Source organism: Cetorhinus maximus, chromosome 17, assembly GCF_964194155.1.
Source record: "Cetorhinus maximus chromosome 17, sCetMax3.hap1.1, whole genome shotgun sequence".
NCBI lineage: Eukaryota > Metazoa > Chordata > Chondrichthyes > Lamniformes > Cetorhinidae > Cetorhinus > Cetorhinus maximus.
The window spans coordinates 65,590,140-65,617,100 of NC_135895.1; the positions used below are offsets into that span (position 1 = coordinate 65,590,140).

The 26,961-nt window shown below is 40.7% G+C and overlaps 2 protein-coding genes across 7 annotated transcripts in view; both read left to right on the forward strand.

The window, feature by feature from the left end:
* Window positions 1-11,832, forward strand: part of kifap3a (kinesin-associated protein 3a) — a 229,571-nt gene extending 217,739 nt beyond the window's left edge. The window contains exon 20 of the mRNA XM_078561360.1: window positions 11,010-11,832. Within this exon, the coding sequence (XP_078417486.1) occupies window positions 11,010-11,118 (109 nt within the window). The 3' untranslated portion in view covers window positions 11,119-11,832. The remainder of the gene's footprint in view (window positions 1-11,009) is intronic.
* Window positions 11,833-15,475: 3,643 nt separating this feature from the next.
* odr4 (odr-4 GPCR localization factor homolog) overlaps window positions 15,476-26,961 on the forward strand; it is a 101,889-nt gene continuing 90,403 nt past the window's right edge. Inside the window, exons 1-4 of one of the 6 annotated variants that reach the window (XM_078561362.1) lie at window positions 15,480-15,599; window positions 20,324-20,429; window positions 21,106-21,203; window positions 21,715-21,795. The gene's annotated coding sequence lies outside the window, so the exon portion shown is untranslated. Of the gene's footprint in view, window positions 15,600-20,323; window positions 20,430-21,105; window positions 21,204-21,714; window positions 21,796-26,961 lie in introns of all 6 variants that reach the window. The other 5 variants (XM_078561364.1, XM_078561363.1, XM_078561366.1 and 2 more) reach the window with 5 other exon arrangements.

Here is a 26,961-nt window from a genome sequence, read left to right on the forward strand (position 1 = left end):
TCTTTACTGTTAAATATGTCTTAATTACTCAGTTACTCTTTGAATAAGATTGAAATTAGCAACATGGGATAGTTTGAAAGTTTTAATAACTAATCAAGAGGCAGAATCAAATTGTTATCGGAATCCTACTTCTAATCATTACATTTAAAGGACATGCACAGTCACTTCTGAAAACCATTTGGCTCTGTCCTGTTGCCATCTTCCTGCCATATATATGGTCATTTAAAAGTGTAAAGTGAAATAATTGGCTAGATTTGGCTTCCAGATAATAATGAGCTAGATAGTCGAAGTTCAAAGCTAATGGTATATAAATTGTCATTGTGTTCCAAAAGTTTATAGCAATGGATGACATTCTGGCAGCAAAGAATACTTGGGATATTTGAACATAAAACATAGTATGAGGAGGATACAGTTGCAAGAAAGAGTCTAATTAATGCAACAATCAGGTTTATGGAATTATTCTAAAAAAGAAATTCCAGTTAACTGCTTCAAGTAGTTCTGCTGTCTGTCCAAAAGTGCTGATAATTTGGAGGTACAGCAGCCCAACAAAAGGATTAGTCACACTCGTATAGGTCATGCTCGGAACTATAGCAGCCCTTTTATAATCTCAGTTGTGGCTTTGCAGGAGCATTTCACTGTGGACTCCATTATCTATGTCCCAAATTATAGACTATCATTCTTTATTCTTCAGCGGAGACACAGGTGGGCACAGGTTTAATTCCACTGTCTGCAGTTAACAGTTGAATAACTACTTGACAAGACTTTGCACTTAGATGGTAGAGGATTACAACACAAGCTTGGATTTGAGAGGCTGTCAGGAGGTTCCAAACAAAACACCATGATTTTGAAGTGTAGTACGGCTGCTTACACATGAAAACTTAACTGGTGGATATACTGTTAGCCTAGATGGACAACTTCTGTCATCTGCAATCATTGAATGAGTGAAGCAATAAGAGGAAAGGGATATGCTTTACTCGCAATGCAGTATTTCATTGTGCCTAAAAGGTAGGATCATGTCCAATTTTAGGTCTCCAAGCAGTTAAATTAGATTTGTAAAGAAACCCATTAAATTGTTAACATTGCCCAAGCTCATTCAGGCAGTCTGTCCAGGAAAGCTGCTGGGCCAATAGCTCTAAGTGATGGCTACTTTTTCATAATAATTCAGTGAATTTTTTGAAAGTATGTCACGTTCAATTTTTAGAGTCATATTTGAGAAAAACATATTCCCATTTAGTCTTTGCTTGTTCTCCATGATCATAATGAAATGTTTCTTGGTCACTGTAGCCGCTGTAGCATATTTCACTATGGCACTTATATATCTTGTATGGAGATCAAGTAAATGCTTATTTCACATGACTGGACAAATTCTTGCATTATCCCGTTGACAGTTCTCCTGAGACTGGTGTATCCTTTTCACGAGGAGATCCAGCTTTGATCCAACAGAAGTTTATTCTTATACTTCAGTCTGTTGGTGGCAGCAAATCTTTGAATTAAATGCTGAACTATTCATGAGATCTCGACATTTATTTCATCGGTGGTGGTCTTACACATCACCATTACTTCATTGAAAATGAAATAAGCTCTGGTTTTAGAAGCTGAGCTGGTGACTGTAGGAGATCTATGTTTTGTAAGATAAAAGATGACTTATATCTGTTCTTTTTATATTTAACCAGCAGGAACCACCAATAAGGGAGAGATATAAATTAACGTTACTTTGGCAATCAAGATAAACTTTACTTATGAAGTTGCCACTGGTAATGCAAGGAATGGCAGATGGAAATTTAACCTTAACTTTGAGAATGAAACACAAGAGCACTAGCTTATCAGATCCTCAGTCTTGGGAGATGATCTGATTAGTCATCCAATCCTCCTTTACCAGCATTTTCTAAACATTCCCCCCCTCTTCAGAATTTCATGATTCTGGGTGCATAGTGTAGGTGTCATGCCTTCTTTATGCCTCATTACTACTTTTGTCTATGTCAAACGAGCTCAGGTTAAGGGATTGATTGAAGCGCTCGATAGTTATTGTTTTTGTCCAGCCAATTTAAAGATATTATTTCACTGTGGCCTTGGACTTGTTGGTACAGTTCCTGCTCATAATGCCTGAGCCATTGTATTGTTGTATGTACTTTGACATCTATTTTCTTCGAAGTCTCAGTTCCAGATATTACTGATTTTGCTTTGAAGTCTCCTGTGGTTTCTTGTCACTTTGAGAAGCTTCTGCACACAGCAGGCAAGCACTCCATCATGCTCTCTGATGTTACCAATGGACCAGAATCTCTTTAGTTCTGAAGTCAGTATTACCTAAACCACTAATAAACTGCCTACATACCTAATATTTTGCAAGTGAACCTGTCGTGCAGGGAACAACACATTGGCCTTGACTTCCAGTTCAATTTATCCAAACCATCAACCAGCCTGAATTATGGACATGTCTAGCTCTGAGGTACTTTGACTTTGTATCAGATAACAAAACAATATATCAACGAACAAGATAGGATCTAATGCCATTTATGGGAGGAAACATATATCCCTTACATGGTCTGGCTAAGTGCTGCCTCAGGGAGATCGCTGAAAGTTTTTCAAACTCTAAAAAGAGAAAAATAAAAAAATCATTAACATGTCCCCCTCATGTGACAATGTCACACGAGATGGGACATGTTAATAAATTTCACAAAAACTTTAATAAATTTTTAAAAAACCGTCATGAAACCTCATCCCGCCGGTGGATGAGGTTTCATGTTTTTTCAGAAGCCCGCCGGGCCTCCTGGCCTGCCTACTAACCTTAAGGTTGGACGGGCAGGTCCTTTAATTGTGTTAATTATTCTGTCAATGGCCTCAATTGGCCATTGACAGGTCAGCGGGCGGACATCTGATCGCGCTGTGCCCCTGCCTTCCAGAAGATTTAAATGGGGTGGGATGATGTTGGGGGTTCCCCGACGTCATCCCATGTCGGTGAGCAGGCCCCGTTCCTGCTCGCCGACGGAAAAATTCAGCCCAAGGTCTTTTTGTCCAAGCAATTCACCTTTGAATGGTTTTCCTTAGCTGTTGAATACTGCAGTTGGCTTCTATAGATATCTTATCAAAGGGCAGGAAGGAAGGTTTTTCACATTCACCGGTGGCGGGGTCATTGCCTTTGGTGAGTTTTGCAGACTTGCCATTTCTTCTCCTCAGGGTTGGAATGTGGAATATATATAGTATTATCAATTAGTGTTGGCCATCTTGATATAAGTTTCATCTGTTTCAAAAATCTGTCTTTTTAAATGTTCAATTCCTGTATCCAGCAGATGAATTAAAAGTCTTCATAGCAGTAAAACTATTATCGATCTCAGTTTTAAAATTTTCAATTTGTCCAGCCTCAAAGTGAACATAAGAGTGCAGGATTCAATGATGTCAAATGATTAGTCATCTGTGAAGGATCTAGAAGCTCCTTAATCTATGAGACAGAGAGAGTTTTGACAATAGCTAATTCTGCTCAAAAACTGATTTCACTTAAGGTCAATGAGGGCATGGCAAGCTGATGATCTCTAGTGGTTAAAGTCACAAATCTGTTCATGCTGTGTTAATGAAAATTTCATGTTTATTTTTTTTCCTTTTATTCTGCTAGCCAAAGTGAATTTACTCTGGCTTGACAGGAAAACATGATACAAAAGAATATGATGTGCAAGAAGCATCAGCAAAAGGGATAAAGAAGTGGAAAGATTAATTTTTGTCTTTGGGAGTTTTGCCTTTTTGCATATGGGGATGTCACTTTTTAAGCATAGGCCTTGCATTTTTACATATTATATGTGTCCCATTCACAGGTTTTGATGTGTATCTGGCCCCTAACTTCAAAACATTTGACATCCCTGTTCTTAACCATGATATACTGCTGTATTGTGCATAAATCCATTTTGCAACTTGTTTTTTCATCACTTCCTTGACAATTCCATTTCTTCGTAAAATGGGACAGTATCCAACATAAGAACATAAGGCTGCTCAGTAAGATAAGAGCCCATGGTGTTAGAGTCAAGGTACTAGCATGGATAAAAGATTGGCAGTCTGGCAGGAGGCAGAGAGTGGGGATAAGGGGGTCCTTCTCAGGATGGTGGCCGGTGACTAGTGGAGTTCCGCAGGGGTCAGTGTTGGGACCACAACTTTTCACTTTATACATTAATGATCTAGATGAAGGAACTGAGGGCATCCTGGCTAAGTTTGCAGATGATACAAAGATAGGTGGAGGGACAGGTAGTATTGAAGAGGCGGGGAGGCTGCAGAAGGATTTGGACATGTTAGGAGAATGGGCAAAGAAGTGGCAGATGGAATACAACATGGGGAAGTGTGAGGTCATGCACTTTGGTAGGAAGAATAGAGGCATAGACTATTTTCTAAATGGGGAGAGAATTCAGAAATCTGGAGTGCAAAGGGACTTGGGAGTCCTAGTCCGGAATTCTCTTAAGGTTAACTTGCAGGTTGAGTTGGTAGTTAGGAAGGCAAATGCAATGTTGGCATTTATTTTGAGAGGACTAGAATATAAAAGCAGGGATGTGCTGCTGAGGCTTTATAAAGCTTTGGTCAGACCACATTTAGAATATTGTGAGCAATTTTGGGCCCCGTATCTCAGGAAGGATGTTCTAGCCCTGGAGAGGGTCCAGAGGAGGTTCACAAGAACGATCCCAGGAATGAAAGGCTTAACATATGAGGAACGTTTGAGGACTCTGGTTCTATACTCGATGGAGTTTAGAAGGATGAGGGGGGATCTGATTGAAACTTACAGAATACTGAAAGGCCTGGATAGAGTGGACGTGGGGAAGATGTTTCCATTAGTAGGAGAGACTAGGACCTGAGGGCACAGCCTTAGAGTAAAGGGAAGACCTTTTAGAACAGAGATGAGGAGAAACTTCTTTAGCCAGAGAGTGGTGAATCTATGGAATTCATTGCCACAGAAGGCTGTGGAGGCCAGGTCATTGAGTGTATTTAAGACCGAGATAGATAGGTTCTTGATTGGTAAGGGGATCAAAGGTTACGGGGAGAAGGCGGAAGAATGGGGTTGAGAAACTTATCAGCCATGATTGAATGGCGGAGCAGACTCGATGGGCTGAATGGCCTAATTTCTGCTCCTATGTCTTATGGTCTATAAGAAATAGGAGCAGGAGAAGGCCATTCAGCCCCTCAAGCTTGCCCTGCAATTCAGTAAGATTATGGCTGATCTGCCCCGGGCCTCAACTCCTCTTTCATGCCAGCTCCTCATAGCCTTCAACTCCCCAATATTTCAAAAATCTATCCACCTCCTCTTTAAATACTTGCAGTGATCTAGCCTCCACAACTCTGGGGTAGAGAATTCCAGACATTCACTACCCTCTGAGAGAAGAAATTCCTTCGCATTTCAGTTTAAAATGAGTGGCCCCTCATTCTGTAGCTATGTCCCCTAGTTCGAGATTCCTCCACTAGTGGAAACGTTTTCTCAACATCTACCCTGTCAAGCTCCCTCAGAATCTTGTACGTTTCAATAAGATCACCCTTCATTCTTCTAAACTCTAATGAATAGAAGCCTAACCTGTTTAGCCGTTCTTGATAAGTCAACCCCTTCATCCCAGGAATCAGCCTAGTGAACCTCTTTTGAACTGCCTCCAAAGCCAGTATATCCTTTCTTAAATACGAGAACCAAAACTGTATACAATACTCCAGGTGCAGCCTCACCAACACCCTGTACAGTTGTAACAAGACTTCCTTATTTTTAAACTCTAACCCCCAGCAATACAGGCCAAAATTTCATTTGCTTTCTTAATCCTAGCTGCACCTGCATGCTAACATTTTGTGTTTCATGCACAAGAACACCCAGATCCCTCCGTGCTGCATTTTTTTGGAGTGCAAAAAAAACCCCATTGTTTCCACTGATAGATCAAAGTAGAGAATTTTCTATTCAATTGTTTCAAATTATGCATCTCGCCTGACTTTTATTTCTGGCATATTAGCTTTTAAAGGTCAGTAGAGAGGGAGAAAATCTAATGTTACAATTTGCATTTCTGCATACAAGATTTTGTTTGAGTCAAGTATTGAATTCAGTGTACAGGATAATTATTTTTATATTGCTTTTAACTTTTATGGAATATTCCTGTAAAATATAGGCTCTTAAATCAGATCATGAAATACTAGAATAAAAACTAACGTGATTGTAATTAAAATAGCAAAACGTGGAAGATCAGATGAACGTCAATTGTTTTTAGACCAATCTCCTACTGTCTAATCAGAGTGTAATGTACTTTGTTTATTCAAATTGTACTTAGATTCTCAAAATTCTAACAATTCAGAATTCAAAATTAACTATTCATTCTTGTAAATGTTTGCAATGTGATTGACTGTTAAATGTCCTAGCAAGCTGCTCAGTTGTATCAAACCCCTAGAAAGTCAATAAGGAAAGAAACAGGATGAACCACCTGGCATTGAGCAAAGCACTGGAAACAACAACAGCAATGTCAGCCCTGTCAACCCAGCGAAGTCCTCCTCACTACAATCTGGGGGCTTGTGCCGAAATTGCGAGAGCTGTTTCTCAGACTAATCAAGCAACAGCCTGACATAGTCATACTTATGGAATCATACCTTACAGGTAATATCCCAGACACCACCATCACCATCCCTGGGTATGTCCTGTCCCACCGGCAGGACAGACCCAACAGAAGTGGCGGCAGAGTGGTATACAGTCTGGAGGGAGTTGCCCTGGGAGTCCTCAACATAGACTCTGGACCTCATGGCATCAGGTCAAACATGGGCAAGGAAACCTCTGCTGATTACCACATACTGCCCCATGCCTCAGCTGATGAATCAGTGCTCCTCCATGTTGAACACCACTTGGAGGAAGCACTGAGGGTGACAAGGGCACAGAATGTACTCTGGGTGGGGGACTTCAATGTTCATCACTTCAAAGTCCACCACCAAAAGTGGCTCAGTAGCACCACGACACACTGAGCTGGCCAAGTCCTAAAGGACATAGCTGCTAGACTGAGTCTGTGGCATGTGGTGAGGGAAAAACATACCTGACCTTATCCTCATAACTTGCCTGCGGCAGATGAATCTGTCCATAACAGTACCGGTAGGAGTGACCACCTCACAGTCCTTGTGGAGACAAAGTCCCGTCTTCGAATTGAGGATACCCTCCATCGTGTTGTGTGGCACTGCCATCGTGCTAAATGGGATAGATTTCAAACAGATCTAGTAACTTGACGAGGCGCTGTGGGCCATCAGCAGCAGCAGAACTGTATTCAACCAGAATCTGTAACCTCATGGCCTAGTATATCCCCCACTCTACCATGACTATCAAAGCCAGATGATCAGCCGTAGTTTGAAGAAGAGTGCAGAAGGGCATGCCAGGAGCAGCACCTAAAAATGAGGTGTCAACTTGGTGAAGCTACAACACAGGACAAATTGTGTACTAAACAGCATAAGCAGCAAGCGATAGACAGAGCTAAGCGATTCCATAACCAAGGGATCAGATCTAAGCTCTGCAGTCCTGCCACATCCACTCATGAATGGTAGTGGACAATTAAGCAACTCACTGGAGGATGAGGCTCCACAAATATCCCCATCTCAGTGATGGGGGAGCCCAGTACATCTGTGCAAAAGATAAAGCTGAAGCATTTGCAATAATCTTCAGCCAGAAGTGCCGAGTGATTGATCTATTTTGGCCTCCTCAGGAGGTCCCCAGCATCTCAAATGCCAGTCTTAAGCCAATTCAGTTCAGTCCACATGATATCAAGAAATGGCTGAAGGCACAGGCTACTGCAAAGGTATGGGCCCTGACAATATTCAGGCAATAGTACTGAAAACCTGTGTCCCAGAACTTGCCATGCCCCTAGCAAAGCTGTTCCAGTACAGCGACAACACTGGCATCTACCCGGCAATGTAGAAAATTGCCCAGGTATGTCCTGTACACAAAAAGCAAGACAAATCCAACCCAGCCGATTACCACCCCATCAGTCTACTCTCGATCATTAGCAAAGTGATGGAAGGGGTCATGACCACACTATCAAGTGGCATTTGTTTAGCAGTAACCTGCTCACTGACGCTCAGTTTTGGATATACCAGGATAACTCAGCTTCTGACCTCATTACAGCCTTGTTTCAAACATGGGCAAAAGAACTGAACTCCAGAGGTGAGGTGAGAATTACTGCCCTTGACATCCAGGCAGTATTTGACTGTGTGTGGCATCAAAGCCCGAGCAAAATTGGAGTCAGTGGGAATCGGTGGGGAAAACTGTCCACTGGTTACCTAACACAAAGAAAGATGGTTGTGATTTTTGGAGGTCAATCGTCTCAATTCGAGGACATCGCTGCAGGAGTTCCTCAGGGTAATGCCTTAGGCCCAACCATCTTCAGCTGCTTCATCAATGACCTTCCTCCCATCATAAGGTCAGAATTGGGGATGTTTGCTGATGATTGCACAATGTGCAGCACCGTTTGCGTCTCCTCAGATACTGAAGCAGTTCACGTCCAAATGTAGCAAGACCTGTCAATATCCAAATTGGGCTGACAAGTGGCAAGTACCATTCCTGCCACACAACTGCCAGGCAATGACCATCTCCAACAAGTGAGATTCTAACCATTGCCCCATAAGATTCAATGACATTAACATTGCTGAATCCCCCACTATCAACATCCTGGGGGGTTACTATTGACCAGAAACTGAACTGAATTAGCCATATAAATACTGTGGCTACAAGAGCAGTTCAGAGGCTAGGAATCCTGCAGCGAGTAACTCACCTCCTGACTCCCCATCTACCAGGCACAAATCAGGAGTGTGATGGAATACTCTCCACTTGCCTGGATGAGTGTAGCTCCAATAACACTCGAAGTTTGACACCATTGAAAACAAAGCAGCCTGCTTGACATCCACAAACGTTAATTCCCTCCACCACCAACAAACAGTAGCTGCAGTGTGTACCATCCACAAGATGCACTGCAGGAACTCACCAAGGCTTCTTAGCTTTCCAAACCCACGATTGCTACCATCTAGAAGAACAAGGGCAGCAGTCGCATGGAAACACCAGACCTGGAAGTTCCCCTCCAAGCCACTCTCAATCCTGACTTGGAAATATATTGCCATTCCTTCGCTGCTGCTGTGTCAAAATCCTGGAACTCCCTAACAGCACTGTGGGTGTACTTACAAAACATGGGCAGCAGCGGTTCAAGAAGGCAGCTCATCACCATCTTCTCAAGGGCAGTTAGGGATGGGCAATAAATGCTGGCCTAGCCAGTGACGCCCACACCCCATAAATGAATAAAAAAAGATGTTAAATGAAACATACTACTCAGCATTCTAAATGCATGTGAAAATAGCTGGCTTGCAGAAAGGCTTTCAAGTTGGATGTAGCTCAAACTGGTTGTTCTCTACAGCTTGCATTACCAATGTAATGTTTACAGTTTTACACATGTCACTTCCTTACTTTTAATTTCCAGCAATGGTCTTTTTATTTAACCATGGATTTGTTTGAAATAAACAGATTTCCAAAATTGTTAATTTATGGCCTTTTGTGATAAGCTTCAAAGAAGAAAACTTTAATCAAGCTGTTCTGGGTTGGAGCTCAAGTCCTGAGAAGAATACTATAGTAAAACTGGGAAGCAGCAGGCATTTAGTGATTAACAGCATGAAAGTGTGCACAGATCAAGTGAGTTCATTTGTAAGATTTTTCTTCAAATGCAGGACTTGAAAAAGGGACCTTTTACTGTAAACTTTATACTGATATGTAGTGTATATACTGGAATGAGGCTAATTAACAAGGCACATAACATTTCCTGTAATATGTTCACTACCTTTAACTGTCTAGTCTACATAACTTACACTAGATGCTTTAAACATTGATGAATTTTTGAGACATAAAGGCATTAATTATTTAAAATTATCAAGCCTCCACAGCTTAGTTGTAAGGTTGGTTCATTGATGATGAAATTGTTTATAGGACCTGTATAAAGACACATGTCTACATAGCCTGTAATTTGAATGGCAGACTTGATGTCTCAAATGTGGTTAATCTGCCCACCGTCAGCTTGGAATAGTTATTAGTCTCACCCAGGTATACCTAGAATGAGTTTACTTTCTGAATGGTGGTGCATTGTCATAGAGGCTGTCCTTTGAATAAGATGTTAAACCTAAGTTCCACCTATGGCCTACTTCTGCTCCTGTTTCATATGTTTCAGTGGTTCAAGTTAAATGATAATAGTCAAAGAAAAGCAGGAAGTTCATCTGGTATCTTGGTCAATATGTTTTCTTGATTTGACACCATTAAAAATGGATAAGTGCTGCTCCAATAACACTCAAGAAGCTCGACACCATCCGGGCTAAAGTAGCCCATTCGGTTGGCATCCCATCCATCACCTCAAATATTCACTCCTTCCATCAGCGATGCACAGTGGCAGCAGTGTGTACCATCTATAAGATGCACTGCAGCAACTCACCAAGGCTCCTTGGACAGCCCTTCCAAACCCATGACCTCTACCACCTACAAGGACAGCAGATACATGGGAACAAGTTCCCTTCCAAGTCGCACACCATCCTGACTTGGAAATATATCGCCATTCCTTCACTGTCTTTGGGTCCTGCAAATCCTTGAATTCTCTCCATGATGGTACTGTGGGAGTACCTATATCGCATGAACTGCAGCAGTTCAGGAAGGCAAGGGCAATTAGGGATAGACAACAAATGCTGGCTTGTGAAAGAGTAAAAAAAAAAATGGACATTGCTTTGTGGAATCTTGCTGTGTGCAAATTGACTGTCACATTCTGTCAAATACAGTCACTTTTTTGAAGAAGTTCATTAGATCTGAAGTGATGACATGCAAAAATATTATAGGCTACAAATACAAGTCTGTTTTTGTTTAGCATGCTTTATCAAATCTGAATCATTTTCTGAGCTAAATTTAAAAATGAAAGTTTTGTATCAGTTACTTGCAAAATATCTGAAAAATCTAGTGCTGAACCTGAAATCTTATACCCTATCCTTTGACATATTAACTTTTTTCACTTCTTTCCTGATTTCAGTATGGCAATTGATGGGTTTGGTCAGGCAGTTAACTTTCCTGGACGCCCAGTCACTGCCTATGGTTACCGTCCAGATGACCCTTACCTCTATCCATTTGGAAGCAGATAAGCTCAGCAAGAAATATTTATTACTGCTTTTGTAATACTCCTTGTATATAATTGAATCTGTAATGTTTTGTGGATTCTTGCCAGTATTGCATGTTGTGATAACTAACTTGTGACCTATACAGTTTTGGGCTGTTTTTATTTTGAGTATTTATGTAATGACCAATGCTCTGACATAATTGAAAATATTAGTTGTATTTTATTCTAATGTATACTACAATTTCTGTCTATCCTTTTGGATAGCTAAATGAGTCTGAAGAATGTAACTGAAGTAGAGGGTCTTATTTACAAACAGTAGTCTTAAATAAGTGAACACTAAAAGCTAATAAGTCTGCTATTTAAATTATAGGGTTTCATGTTTATCTAACAAAATGCTTCCATCTCAGCAATTTTTACGTTAGAAATTCTATCTTTAAAGATACGTACTGTACTAAATATAGTATTCCAGGCTGGATTTATTCTGCCATTTATAGAAATGGTTACATAATTGCAAAGATACATATTTTAGCTCTGAATAACTTGAATTGTATTACTTGCAGGTTGATGCACTAATTTTGTTCTGTTTGTGCTTTAAGCTTGTTTCTATTTCTATTGCCATTATTGTGGTCTATGAAGAAATGTGAATTTTAAATAGATTTGGCACATGTTCCACCTTACATTAGCATTGTATTTGTTTTGCATTATATGAACCTATTGAATTAATAAATGAGAACTCAAAATAAACAACCAAAATGTTTGTTACTGTCCTTTTACAGTTCTATATTTATTTAAACAATTATTTCATCTGGTTTCTGAGTGGGAGATTTGCTGGAAAATATCATTTAGAGATTAGATAAAAACAGAAATAGCATTAAAACACTCTACAGAAGTCAATAAATTAATAATTACAGATTTAAAAAGGAGTCCCTTTTACCTAGTTGACTGGAAAGGCTTCTAATGCGCAGTCTCTGATGACAGGCTACGTAAGATGCTTGTTCTGTTGTCATTCACAGGAAATTACATGGCTTCTGGGTAGGGATCAATATGCTGAATTGCACCATAACAGTCTGGGATAGACTTGAAGGATCAGTTGGTTTTTTCCCTGATATTTTTGCATGTATGTAAAGCAATCTTTTTCTTCCTCTCCCAAAGGATGTCAGTGTTAACTTTGTGCTGTGGAATTATAGGAAATAGTTTTATTTCAAGCTCCCCAGAGGTGGTGCTGAGTGGAAGCTAGATGCTTCTTTGTGGAAGAGACACTCAAGACAAGTTCGTCTCAAGCTATATTTGCACATTTCAGCAATCCTTTTATTGACTTATATAACAGCTGCTAGATTCTAAGCACACCATTTTTAAAATTTATACAGTGAAAGGACCAGTGTTGGGCTGGGATGAATTATGTTAGGCAGGCTTTACTTTGAGATTATCATCAGACAAATGACTTGTCGAACCACTTATTTCTTTCTAATGATGGAGGATTCCTCGCCTAAATGTTGCCAATTCAAACTCTTTCCTATTTCTCATTGTAGAAAACGGCCACATTATGACAAAGTTACTTCTCCGAAGGGAATATGTGATCCAGACCTTTCCAATTTTAACTGATACAACTAACATGCCCAACTTTTTAATACATGTGCAAGAAACATGAACTGTATCTCGCAATTTTATCCTGTAGATTGGTGCCAGTGAATATACACTGATGCTTACTTCTTGGATCACCCTATCAGGTATTCACCCCATGTGCAAAGTGTACACAAAATCTATCAGGAGATTTACAATTATTTTAAGATCCGCTGGGAATATTTCAAATGTGTTTGGTGGAAGCAGAACTCAAATGGGATGCTGGAGAAAACAAAATCTGACCTCAAACCATGGACACCACGGAGATGTGGACTACACCTGTATGTGAATAGTTGAATTCCACAAAGTATGTGTTCAGGAGGAGCTTTAAAGTTTAACCAACTGCATTGGAAGAGTAGAGTCCACCAAGCAAGAAGCTCCCACAGAAGAAAAAGAATGAGATATGAAAAAAGCACAAATCTGTGACAAAATCCCCTCAACACCAATGCCTCCGCTGTGTTGTATAATTCTAAACTAAAGAGTTTGAAAGGAGGTCTGCACAAGTGGTTCCTAAATTTGTAAGGTAGGAAAGCCAAGGCAAACCTGAAAAAGGTGACAAGTTTCAGGGAAAAAGGACTAACTTAAGCACTGGAAAGTACAGTGACATTATAAAATGAGGCAGAGAGCATCCATATGCCTGCAATAATTGCAGTTACATGCAAACCTAATTCAACAAAGGGTATATTACAGATAGCCCAGAGATGAAGAATAAAACTGGAGTTGATCTTTGCATACTTCTATAAGCTTTTACTTACACATCACCAACATACACATCGCCTCCCACCAAAAAAAATTTTGCTGTTCCTCTTTAAGTAGGGTTTCCCTTGAGTTTCTATAATGTCCACCACCTGCATATAAGAAAATATAGTTATCAAAGGATTATGCAACAATTGTAACTATCTTCAAAAAGGCAGAATAGGTGGAAGTGTTGGCAGGCAATTCCACCTCAGAAGGCATCACAGGCAGGGCAGAAATGTCATCATCCAACATCTGCTTTCCAGCAGGGGTCACTGGCTAATGATCAGGAGTGAGCAACCTGGTTGAGTTCTCTTCCCTAATTCAGAGCTGCTGAATTCAACTCTAAAACACACTACTGCCATTTCTGCTGAGGAATTAGTTCAGTACAGAGTATTACTGTAATCCACACATTCTTATTCTATATGGCTTAAGCTGACTGAGTAAAAGACTATCAGTTGTTTGACCTTTAAAGTACTTGGGTTTTGTTGTCCAGAGATAGAATTCTGTGCTGTGAAATTCTAAGGTTAAAATGACCATATAGAGATAAATCCCATTAGGCTATTACCCCAAGTGCCTCAGCTGATTTATCAATTATCAGATCACCCATTTCCTTTGTATCTTGTCCTGGACTGCATTATGTTAGGGAAACCGCTCAATCATAAATGTTTAGACCATCAGCCTTGCTCAGTGATAGAACTCACATCCGAGTCAGAAGGTTGTGGGTTCAAATCCCATTACAGACCCTTGAGCACATAATGCAGATTAATAAATCTCATTGCAGTACTGTTGAAGGAACTACCCATCAGATCAAGGTATTTCCCTCTTGCCCATGGCAGGGAAAATCTTGACATGCATTCTCCTGAACTGTCTACTTCCTGTGGCTGAGGAAATCACCCCAGAGAGACTGTGGTTTTAGACCTTCTAGGGGAACCTCTGACATTGCCTTTGTTACCGGGCAAATCCAAAAGAAATGTCAAGAACAACACCAGGAACTCTTAATTGTATTCATCAACCTGACCAAAGCATCTGACTCAATAAATCGCAATGCTCTGTGGATTGTGCTCCAAAGACTTGAATGTCCAAGAAACCTTCATCACAATCCTGCAGCTTCTGCATGATGATACGACTACAACTGTCTTGAGGAGGAAATCTTGAAACAGATGCCTTCAAAATCTGGACCAAGCAAGGCTGTGTGATAGCCCCCATACTATTTGCAATCTACTTGCCAGTGGCTTTTTAAAGATCAACTGCTCTCTGATATGAGTATTAAATACCACCTAAATGGAAAACTCTTTAACCTCAAGTCACCTCCATGTCAAAACTAAATTGACCACCGTAGACATACATGATCTACAGTTTGTGGATGACTATAGTATCTTTGTCCAAAACACTTTTTACAGTCTGGTACTTTTTTTGAAGCAGTAATTACCAGTTAATTTGTCTGTGATGTTCATTGAGGGATAAATTTTGGATAAATATAGCACCTTTCACGTCTTCCCGACATCCTAAAGTGGTTCACAATTAAGTACTTACGTACAGTCATTGCTGTAACTTAGGGAAATACAACACCAATTTGTGCATGGTGAGATCCTGCAAAAAGCAATGAAATGAAATCACGAGTTAATTTACTTTTGGAAGTGCTGCTTATTCGGAAAGTGCCATGGGATCTTTCAGGTCCACTTGAGATTGAGAGGGTAGATGATACCTGAGTTTAACATCACACCTGAAAAGCAGTAGGAATTATGTGCTCAAGCCTCTAGACCTTGCATTGAAATTGGCAATAAAAATACACAAATACATTTTTTAAAAAAAGTATGTTAAATCAATGTTTCAATCCATTCGCGTAGCTGAAATAGACTCTGGAACCTGGAATCATGACCCTGCCCAGTTGCACTGTTCGCTGTACGGCCGCCGGCCTGCAGGGGGCGCTGTTTTCACTTGAACGCGCAGTGCGCGCCCAACCGTCAACCGCAAGTTTCCCGCCCTCGTGCGCGTGCGCCGCGCTCCCGGCGGTTAGGGGCGACACGTCATCAGTGTGGGCCACCCTGCGCTGATTGGCCGAGAGCTGGAGCGGCGAAATCTGATAAAAAAAAGGGTCGCCACTGGAGAAAAAGTGAGAGAGAGAAAAAGCGAGCGAGGTAAGAAAAAGTACATTACATACCGATATCTGCAGAAGCAGCGGTACAGGGGGCCGCGTTTCACTAAACTTACTGAAAGATGGAGCCAGAGAGAGAGCCGAGAGGATCGTGTCTCTAACTTATTAAATCTACCGACTGTTCCTCACATTCAACATAAACCATTGTTTTACACGGCTGGAAATCCGAGACAACATCATCCAGCAATAAGATGGGAGGCATTCTCGTTCAGGCGCCTGCTACTTTATTATTATTTGATTATTTTTCCTGTTGTTACTTTGCTGACCTATTATTGTTTGGAAGCTGTTTGTTTGGTGACATATCCTGAGATGACGTCTTCACTGTGAGGTCACATTTCCTTGTGACCTCATAAGGTGATTGTTGCCCATTCCTCCCCCCCCCCCCCCCCCCTCAATAGACAAAAATGGCTCAGTTTTTAAACTTTATAAGTGAAAATACTGCATCAGATTGTGATCTTGCAGTTGCTGCTACTGTGGCCTTTATCCATGGTTGACCCTATTTTAACCCAAAATTTCCTGAAGACTGATGCTCCAGTGCTGGAAATGACATCTTTCAGGTGAAATGTTAAGCCAAGTCTGCCCTGCCATGTGAATGTAAAAGATCCTAAGGTGCTATTTCAAAGAAAAGCAGAGAAGTTATCCCTGGCGTCCTGGCCAATATTTATCCTCCAATCAACATCACAAAAACAGATCATCTGGTCGTCATTGCATTACTATTTGTGGGAACAACACCTCCAGTTCAGAAGTATTTCATTCGCTTCAAGGCAACACAAGAAATAGGAGCCGAGGTAGACCACTTGGCCCCGGCCCGGCTCCACCATTCAATATGATCATAGCTGATCTTGGGCTTCAACTCCATTTTCTCACCTGCTCTTCACATCCCTTAATTCCCTGAGAGACAAAAGATCTGTCTATTCCAGCCTTAAATACATTTAGCGATGGGGCACCCACAACCCTCTAAGTTAGAGAATTCCAAACGTTCATAACTCTTTGACATAATTTCTCCTCATCTCAGTTCTAAATGATTGGCCCCTTATCCTGAGACTGTGCTACCTTGTTTTAGATTCCCCGCCCATCGGAAACAACCTCTTAGCATCAATTCTATCAAGCCCCTTTTGAATTTTGTAGGTTTCAATGAGATTGCATCTAATTCTTCTAAAGTCCAGAGAATATAAGCCCCATTTACTTAGAGCCTCAATATAAGACAACTCTCATCCAAGGGACCAATTTAGTGAACCTTTTCTGTATTGCCTCAAATGCAAGTATACCCTTTCTTAAATGTGGTGACAAAAACTGCACACACTACTCCAGATGCGGTCTAACCATAACCATATACAACTGATGTTTTATTCTTGTACTCCAATCCTCTTGCAATAAAGGCCAACATGGCATTTGACTTCCTAATGCTTGCTGCACCCGTATGCTAACTTTCTGTGTTCCTTGTATGAGCACACCCAAGTCTCTTTGAACATCAACGGATACAAGTTTCACATCGTTTAAAAAATACTTTCCTACTTTATAAACCTTCTGCCATCTTGTTACCCACTCAATTAACCTATCTATATCTCTTTGCAGCCTCTCTGAGTTCTCCCCACAGCTTACCTTTCCACCTAGCATGGTATGATCAGAAAACTTAAATACATTACTCTCTGTTTCTTCATCTAAGTCATCAATGTAGATTGTAAATAGCTGAGGACTCAGCACTGATCCTTGCGGCACTCCACTTCTCACTGCCTGCCAAATTGAAAAAGCGCTATTTATGCCCACTCTCTAATTTCTATCTGTTAGCCAATCTTCTATCCATGCTAAAATATTACCCCCAACTCCATGAGGCCTTATCTTGCCTATTAGCCTTTTGTGTGGCAGCTTATCAAATGCATTTTAGAAATCCAGGTATACTGCATCTACTGGTTCTGCTTTACCTACCCTACTAGTTACATCCTCAGAAAACTCTAAAACATTTATCAAACAGGATTTCCCTTTAGTAAAACCATGTTGACTTGTTCTAATCATACTATGCATTCCTAAGTGCACTATTAAGACTTCCTTAATAATAGATTGCAGCATGTTCCCAACAGCTGATGTTAGGCTAACTGATTTGTAGTTTATTGTTTTTTCTCCCTCCTTTCTTGAAAAGCTGTGTAACATTTGCCAACTTCGAATCTAATGGGATAGTTCTCAAATCTAAGGAATTTTGGAAAATCATATCCAGCATATGCAATATCTCTGCAGCTATCTCTTTTAGACGCCAAGATTGTAGGCCATCAGGTCCCAGGATTTGTCGGATTTTAGTCCCTTAAGTTTCACCAAAATTTTTTTTCTGCTGATATCAATTTCCTTAATTTGCTCACTTTTTAGCCCCTAGGCTACTGCCTACTTTTTTGTCTATGTATGAAACCTATGTGTATACAGACAAAATATTTGTTCAGTGTTTCTGCCATTTCCACATTCCCCATGATAGTTTCTTCTATCTCTGCTTCTAAGGGAACAACATTTATTTTAGCTACTCTCTTCCTTTTAATACTTTTAAAAACTCTTACAATCTCTTTTTATATTTGTGACTAGTTTATCCATATTCTGTTTATTCCCTTTTTATCAACCTTTTGATGGCCCACTTCTGCTTTCTAAAACTCTCGTAATCCACAGATTTGCCACTGTTTTTTGAAACATTGTAAGCATCTCCTTTTAATCTAATACAGGTCAAGTATCCACTATCCGAAACCCTCGGGGCCAATTGTGTTTCGGATTTCAGATAATTTCAGCTTTCGGATACCGTGTATAGGCCTAGGCCTACTTACATTACATTGGCCAAAGCCTAGGCTAGTTATAGTCTAAAGTAAATAAAATGGCAGAAAAGTAAGATGTAATACTGCACAATAAATAAAGAATACCTGCGATAAGTTCCCAATGGTGGTGCCATCTGCAATTCTGCTTATAAGAGAAGGTAAACTGTGAAGAAAAAAATGACAAGGTAAATAGTGCAGACAAACAAATAGACTTCTGTACTGAAGGTCGATGAGATTTTTTAAAAATGCGGTTTTTGGATTTCAAATTTATGGATAAAGGACACTTGACCTGTACTATCTTTAACTTCCTGAGTGAGCCATGGATGGGTCTTTCTTGCTGAGTTGTTGTTTTTTCAATGGAATGCACTTTTGATGAACATATTGAATTGTGTTTTTAAATGTTCATTAACCTCCATACCTTTCAGTCTATTTACCCAATTAACCGTAGCCAGTTCTCCCCTCATACCTATGTTTTGTTTAAGATTCTAGTTGGCGATTGGAGTATGTCACTTTCAAATTTAACCTGGAATGCGATTGTTTTATGATCGCTATTTCCCAGTGGACCTTTTACTATGACATTACTAATTAACCCTGCTTCATTACATAATACTGAATCTAAGATAATTTTATCCCTAGCCAGTTCCACAACGTACTGGTCTAAGAAACTGTCACAAAAACATTCTACAAACTCACCTTCCAGACCACTCTTGCCAATTTGATTGTCCCAGTCTATAAAAAGATTAAAGTCCCCCACAGCTAATGTATTTCCAATGTTACAAGCTCCAATCATTTCTTGCTTCATGCTCTGCCCAATGGTATAACTACTGTTAAGGGGCCTATAAACTACTACCACCATTGTTTTCTGACTCTTGCTATTCCTAATTTCCACCCATACTGATTCTACTGTGATCTTCTGAGGCCAGATCCTTTCTCATTAATGTCCTTATGTCATCCTTTCCTATCATAAGGACATTAATAAGAAGCACTTTGAGATGTCAAGTGACTGAAAGGAACTAATTAGGTTTATCTGTTTTAATTGAAATTTTTTTTATAAAGGCAGTGAAAGGGAAGCTTCTGGGAAGGTAGCAGGAGTCGAATAGATTATCTTCATGGATTTCAGTCTTTGAATTTTCTGCATGTTGACTGTACTTTTGAGTTCTTTTACTGGACTGATCTGCAAAAAGGTACCATCTGGTACCATGTTTTCCAGTGTATGGGTAACTTGGCATTAGTTTCCAGGCCAGTCCAAAGTTGTGATGCCTATTAAGACCTTCTTTTCTTTAAAATGTTGTACAGTGCTTTGAAAACCTTCTCCTTAAATGTATGCAACATTCCATCTAAGTTTTTAAAATCTTTGCTAAAGGCTGATTTACATATTGGGATACCAGCAGATGCAGATGTTTCCCATATTTAAAGTTGAAAATTTGTGTTCCCAGGAATGATAGGCGAATTCTCAATTTGAGTGTGAGCTGACCAAAAATTGCCCTTGCAACACGTGATCCTTTTTGTACAAATTCACTGTTTGCATTTGCAATAATTATACTTTATTGTATGCTCAATATCAAAATACTTTAACATTACTGTTCAATTTATCTTATGATTAATTTACCTTTACTACAAAATCTCCTCAATATTTTCCCATTCCAAAAATGTTTGCTGGTTGCCTGCTCTGTGTCTTACGACTATAATGTGTGAAAATCAATGAAAATATCATGAAGACTCCGCTAAACTTCACTTATCAAAATATTTTGGAGGTGAAATTCCTCTTGTTCATAATTTAATGAAAAGGCCAGGTTGCTCAAAGTTTTCTGGTATAACTACCCATTTGAAGAATTTAAATCCAGGGTTCTTCCCTTGCTACTTCTTTCTCTGGAGAATTGGTATATATTCAGCTTGCAATCTGCTTTTCCAATCTTCGTATTTCTTCCTAGAATTCCCATTCCTACCAAAACAGAATGTGTATTTTGAGGAACTTCTGGAGTCTCTTATGTTCAGTATATGAAGCACTGTAAACCATTCGAAAGGAGATATACGAAGGTAGATATCTCAGCATTTCTATAAACATAAGTGTCTGCAATCCATATTCTTCTCAGTTTAGTTAACATCTGTCAATTCTATGTAGCTTATGGGGGATCTGTTTGAAAGTTTCTGTGCTGGGATAACTCACATTGTGAACCTTCCCTGTAATAGTCACAAAAATGTAAAAGTCAAACTTGAAGAAAGCTCATCTCTCTAAACTTCCAGCTGACCTAGACTAGGATTTAGATGCGCTTTGAACTTCCCTGAAGGTTATAGCTCTAACATCCTGCCTGGCATATTATTTCTATACATTTCCTTCTGGTGTCTGATATGCATTTATTCTTCTCCTCCTTATATCTATGACCTCTATTGTACTTATTGTTTTAAATAATGTTCAGGTTAATAATTGCAGATAAATCCTCAATAAACTCAAAATATTGTTGAAATAATTGTTAAGAAGAAAGTGCGGTCTACATTTGCCCTAGAATCATAGATGTTAGGAAAGGAGATTGTAAACTCTTATGTTGTCATCTTGTATGCTTTAAAGCTGCTGCTAAAGTCTCTCAAAATAGATTTTTTTATGGAATTACACTCCTTTAACATTATGAAGTTTAACTCCTTTAGGGGATATTGAATTATGGGCAGCTTTTCTTCATTCATGATGTCACTGGAGTCAAACTTTATGTTGTCACAGGAAGGGAGTTCTAAATAGAATATCTGTTCCAAAGTAGCTGCAACCAGCAGCTCTAAAGCGTACAACAGGATAACAAAGGGTGACTTGAGTAAATACCGGTAAGTGTAAAAGTATCTATCTCTCTTTATATAAAAAAGGATTGTGTGGCATTAACTCAACTATACTTTTCCTTTAATCCTACAATGTAAATAGCATAAAATGCAATGATACTGATATCTCTCTATATTGCCAGCAGCTGTCAGCAAACTAAATTAAAGAAAAAACACAACAATTTTATCTCAAAAAAATACCAGGAGGAATTATGGTCCCATAATCTAACAGGGACAGTTCAAATTACACGATAAACTGCAAGCTAATCAAACAATTTCATAAATCTCCCAACACACCAATAAAGAGAAAAAAGTTGCCTTCCAAACACAATAGTTTGAAACAAACTCTTAAAGATTATTTTTCTGTTAATGCTGTTTCTGCACGTCATTACATTGGATTAGTTATTTCAAATCTAATTTATGTTGCCAGATAAGCAAAGGTGGCTAATGCTGACTACATTGGCTTCTCCTCCTAACAACAGAAACACAGATTTATATATTCCCTTCAATGTAGTGAAAGGTCCCAAGGCACTTCGTAGGAACATTTGACACTGAGCCAAATGAGATATTAGGACATATGATGAAAAGCTTGGACAATGAGGTAAGTTTCAAACAGTGTCTTAAAGGAGGAGAGAGAGAGAGGGACATAGCGATGTGGTGAGGTTCCCAGAGGGAATTTCAGAGCTTAGAGACTTGGCAATTGAAGTCACAGCTGCCAATGATGGACACTTAACACAAACCCAAAATCAGAGCTACGCCAATTTACTTTGACTTACAATGATCGAAATTGAAGACATATACACAATAGAAAACACTATACTGTGTTTGCCTGTATCTATATTTTAGAAGTTATGGATGTATCTAGTAACGCTGCTTTGTCAGTAGCGCTTTCTAACTCTAACTCCCTTGTTGATCCCTAACCATGAAGCATAAACCTAAATCGTGTGGTGTTAATTGTGGTTTCTAACCCGAGTCCTAACACTGTAACTGCCTAACCCTAAATCACACAGTATTAGTAGTCAATTTGCTGTTATCTATGGTGCAGGGTGACTGGGCATTAATACTTCTTCCTCTGCAGATTTAGGTAAAAACAAAATACCAGATAATCAGAATATGGTAAGTTACTGTGTCTCTTTTCATTATCTGAGTATCCAGACTGTTGTTGCATAACAAAATGCACAATTTTTCACTCCTCCTAATCCGCATTAAATGCAGTCTTCAAAAAGGAAGTCTCTCAGCTGCTAATTGGCAGCTATGATCACAGTAGCTTATTCTTCAAGTAAGAGCACACGCCGTGTTACATTACTTATTTTTGGTTCTTGGAAGTCACATCTGGTCACCTTTCCAGCCCTATTGTTTAAATCTGAGGAGTTTCTGCAGGGCCATTCAGTTTCAATGCTAATTGAGCCATGGTCCAAACATAGCCAGAAGAGCTGAACTCCAAAGGTGAGAGTGACCATGCTTGCCATCAAGATTTCTTTCAAATGAATGCAGCTCCAAGGAGACCTAATAAAATTGAAGTCGATGGGGTTCAGTGGGAAAACTCTCCATTGGCTGGAGTCATACCTGGCACAAAGGAAAATTATTATTGTTGTTGCAAGCCAGTCATCTCAACTCTTGGACATCACTGCAGGAATTCCTCAAAGCAGTACTTAGGCCCAACCATCTTCAGCTGCTTCATTCATGACCTCCCTTCCATTATAAGGATCTGAAGTGGGGATATTTGCTGATGATTGCACAGTGTTCAGCTCCATTCATAGCTCCTCAGAAAATGAAGCAGTTATGCCCACATGTAACAAGACATAGACAGTGTTTGGACTTGGGCTAATGCATGATATGAATGCAGCTTGCCACTTAATAGTCAGTCAATGACCACCTCCAACAAGAGAGAACCTAACCACCTCTCCTTGACATCCAATGAAATCACCACTATCATCAACATCCTGGGGGCTAGGGGTTCACCATTGACCAGAAGCACAGCTTGACCAGTAGTTCAGCTTGACCAGCTATGTAAACGCTCTGGCTACTACAGCAGGTCAGAGGCTCAGTATTACGGAGGAAATACCTCAGATTCTGACTCCCCAGATCCTTTTCTCCACCTACAGGGCACTGAATTGGAATTGTGATGGAATACTCTTCACTTATTTGGATAGGTGCAATGAACAACAAGTTGTTTCGTATCCAGCACAAATCAGTCACTTGATAGGCACCTTCTCCACTCATCTAAATATCCGCTCACTCCACCACTGGCACACCCTGGCAGCTGTGTACATAATCTACAGCAGTGCTTCCCAGACTATTTTCCAGTGTGACCCCCATTTTAACAATTGAAACTCAATATAACCACAGACGGCAGCAAAAACAAAAGAGTAATAAAGCAGCATGGTAAAATTCAGTGTACAATTATTAAAGTTTGCATATTAGAGTTGAGGATATAATGCATCATGTAAATATGAAAACCTGTGTTTTTAAAGTACTTTGTAAAAATGTTATTATATGTACTCGAGGTTTTCAGCCAAGCTTTCCATATTCCCTAGGGATTGAAGACTCAATGAAGCCCCTCTCCCCTTACCCCCTCCTCCGCACACAGTAATAAGCCCATCTCACCGCCCCCACACAGTAATCAGTCCCTATCCTCACCACACACAATAATCAGCTCCTCTCCCCCCCACAGACAGTAATCAGACCCTTTCACCCCACATACCGTAATCAGCCCCTCTCTCCCCATACACTGTAATCAGCCCCTCTCACCCTACACACCGTAATCAGCCCCTCTCCCCCCACGCAGAGTAATCAGCCCCCTCCCCCCAACACACCGTAATCAGCCCCCTCCCCACCCCACACACCGTAATCAGCCCCTCTCCCCCGCCACGTACCGTAATCAGCCCCTCTTCCCCCCACCCCCCCACACACCGTAATCAGCCCCTCTCTCTCACCCCCCCCCACACACACACCGTAATCAGGCCCTCTCCCCCCCAACACACCGTAATCAGCCCCTCTCCCCCTACGCAGAGTAATTATCCCCTATCTCCCCCCCCCACACACCGTAATCAGCCCCTCTCCCCCCCACACACCGTAATCAGCCCTTCTCCCCCCCACACACCGTAATCAGCCCCTCTCCCCCCCCCACACACCGTAATCAGCCCCTCTCCCTCCACGCAGAGTAATCAGCTTCTAACCCCTGCACACACTGTAATCAGCCCCTATCCCCCCCTGCACACAGTAATCAGCCCCTATCCACCCCCCGCTCACAGTAATCAGCCCCTAACCCCCACACACAGTAATCAGCTCCTCTCCTCTCCCCCTCCACCCACCTCACACAGTAATCAGCCCCTCTTTCATCCCCCACCCCCTGCCACTCCATGCACCCCCCCACCCCCACCTGCCTTGATTTAGTTGCCACTGCGTGCAAAGCAAAGTCATCAGCCTGGGGTGAGGAGCCTGTACACCAGGCTGACGAGCACAAAGACAATAAAGTTTTAAACCACCACTCACCACTTCACCTCAGCAACATGACTTCTTGGTTTTTCCCACAATCAGTCACTGAGTTATGCTGTCTCTGCCTGCACCAAGTTGATGCACAAACGTCCCGGGTCTGCTAGGCACTCACTCCTAAGGCTAAAGGGTACCTTGGGGTCACCACCCATTCCTTGCTATTTGGCAGCATCAATCCAGTATGTCCAGGGCTGTCCTGCTAAAGTCTCCTCTCCACTGTTGCCATTTCTGCCTTTGTGTGAGGTGGGGTGGGGGCAGCGGCAGCAGGGGGTACTATCTCTGCAATCCTATTGGCAGTTGTGACCCACAGTTTGGGAACGGTAATCTACACGATGCATGGCAGAAACTCACCAAGACTTCTTTGGCAACATCTTCCACACCCACAACCTCTACCATCTAGAGGGACAAGGGTAACAAGATGGAACATCATCACCTGCAGTTTCTCCTCCAAATCACACATCATCCTGACTTGGGCATGTGTCATTGTCCTTTCAAACATTGGGTGAAAATCCTGGATCTTGCCACCTACTATCAGCACGTGACCTTCAGCTGTACAAGAAGGAGACCTACTGCCACATTCTCAAGTACAACTGGGGATGAGCAATAAATACTGGTCAAGAATAAATTTTAAATAAAACATCCTGTGTTGAACACATGACCTTCTGACTCAGACAAGAATACTAACAACTTAGCTAATCAATCCACATTGGTGTTTACTGGTCACACAAGAAAATAGCCTGAAATGCATTGGCCCACCCTATCCCTCCATCCCAACTTATTTCATTCATCTATCTAAACTAATCTTGAATGTTGTAAAGCTTGTGCCTCTTTCACTAATTTTGGAAGTGAATTTCACAGTTTTATAACTGCATAAAGAAGTTTCTCTTGCTTTTAGTTCTAAATCCCTTGCATTTAATCTATGGACTTCATTTTTGACCCCTTGAATACCGAAAACAGTTGGCTTCTAGCTACCTTCTCTCATTCTATCATAATTTAAAACACTTCAATCATATCGCCTCATGACCTGTGCTGTTCTAACAAAAACTGACTCATTTTTGTCATCTTTCCTAACCCTTGTATTTCCTCATACCAGGCTGCATCCTATTAAATCTGCGTAATGTGCTATCTGATGCCTTAATATCTTTCCTATAAGCGTGGTGCCCATTACTGCACACAGTACTCTGAGGTTTTATTAAGATTTATATCAGCTCATATTGACTTTTATATTCTACATGTTTTACGATAAATCCTAACATTTCCTTAGTTTTTGCAGTCTTAACAACTTCATGGCCATGTTGATGGTATTTGCTGCCCATACCATGTGGAGTTGCTGGACAAAAAGACATGGAGGTCTCCAGATGGTGGTAGCACCCTGACCAAGATTTACTATATATGCATTAGCGGCAGTTGGAGGACATCCCTACAAGATGTCCGGACTTGTTGAGGTGCTGATGTAGGATCATACCACCACCTTGTGTTTGGCAGCTGGTGGAATTTGAATTCAATAAAATCTGGAATTGAAAGCTAGTCTTAGTAATGGGTGACCATGAAACTATCATCGAGTGTTGAAAAACTCCATCTGGTTCACTAATGTCCTTTAGGGAAGGAAATCTGTTACCCTTACCTGGTCTGACCTATGTGTGATTACAGAGCAATGTGGTTGACTTTTAACTGTCCTCTGAATGGCACTAGCGAGCCACTCAGTTCAGTGGCAATTAGGGATGGGCAGCAAATGCTGGCCTTGACAGTGACATCCACATCCCATCAAAGAGTTTTAAAAAAACCATGACCTGCCTGCACCCATTCAGATCAAACTCTTTCGGGTTATCAACAGTCACAGATTGCAACTCTTTCGAGTCCAATCACAGTTCTTGGTTTTCCGGGAGTGGGACATGAACCCACAACCCTCTGATTCAAAGGCGAGAGTGCTATGAACTGAGCCACAGCTGACACCTCCCATTCAGATCAAGGTGGGCAACACAAATACCTCATCTAAATGATTGCAGCATTGGCCTGAGTGGCTCCTGCACTGCTTTCTACTCCTGAATGCTGCCTGAGGCCCCTGAATACAGCAGGAGGACACAACACCTCTAAAGGCATCCCAGAGTACTTCCAGATACCCTGTAATAGAAAAAAATCCAAAATTTAACTTCACTGCAATTCGGATTCTCGCCCTTTAAATTATTCTACTGTGGGACTCATCTTGCAGCTTTATGCATGTTTTTTCTTGAGTAAGTAAAACAGGTGCTGACTCAACCTTAGATGCCCAAAT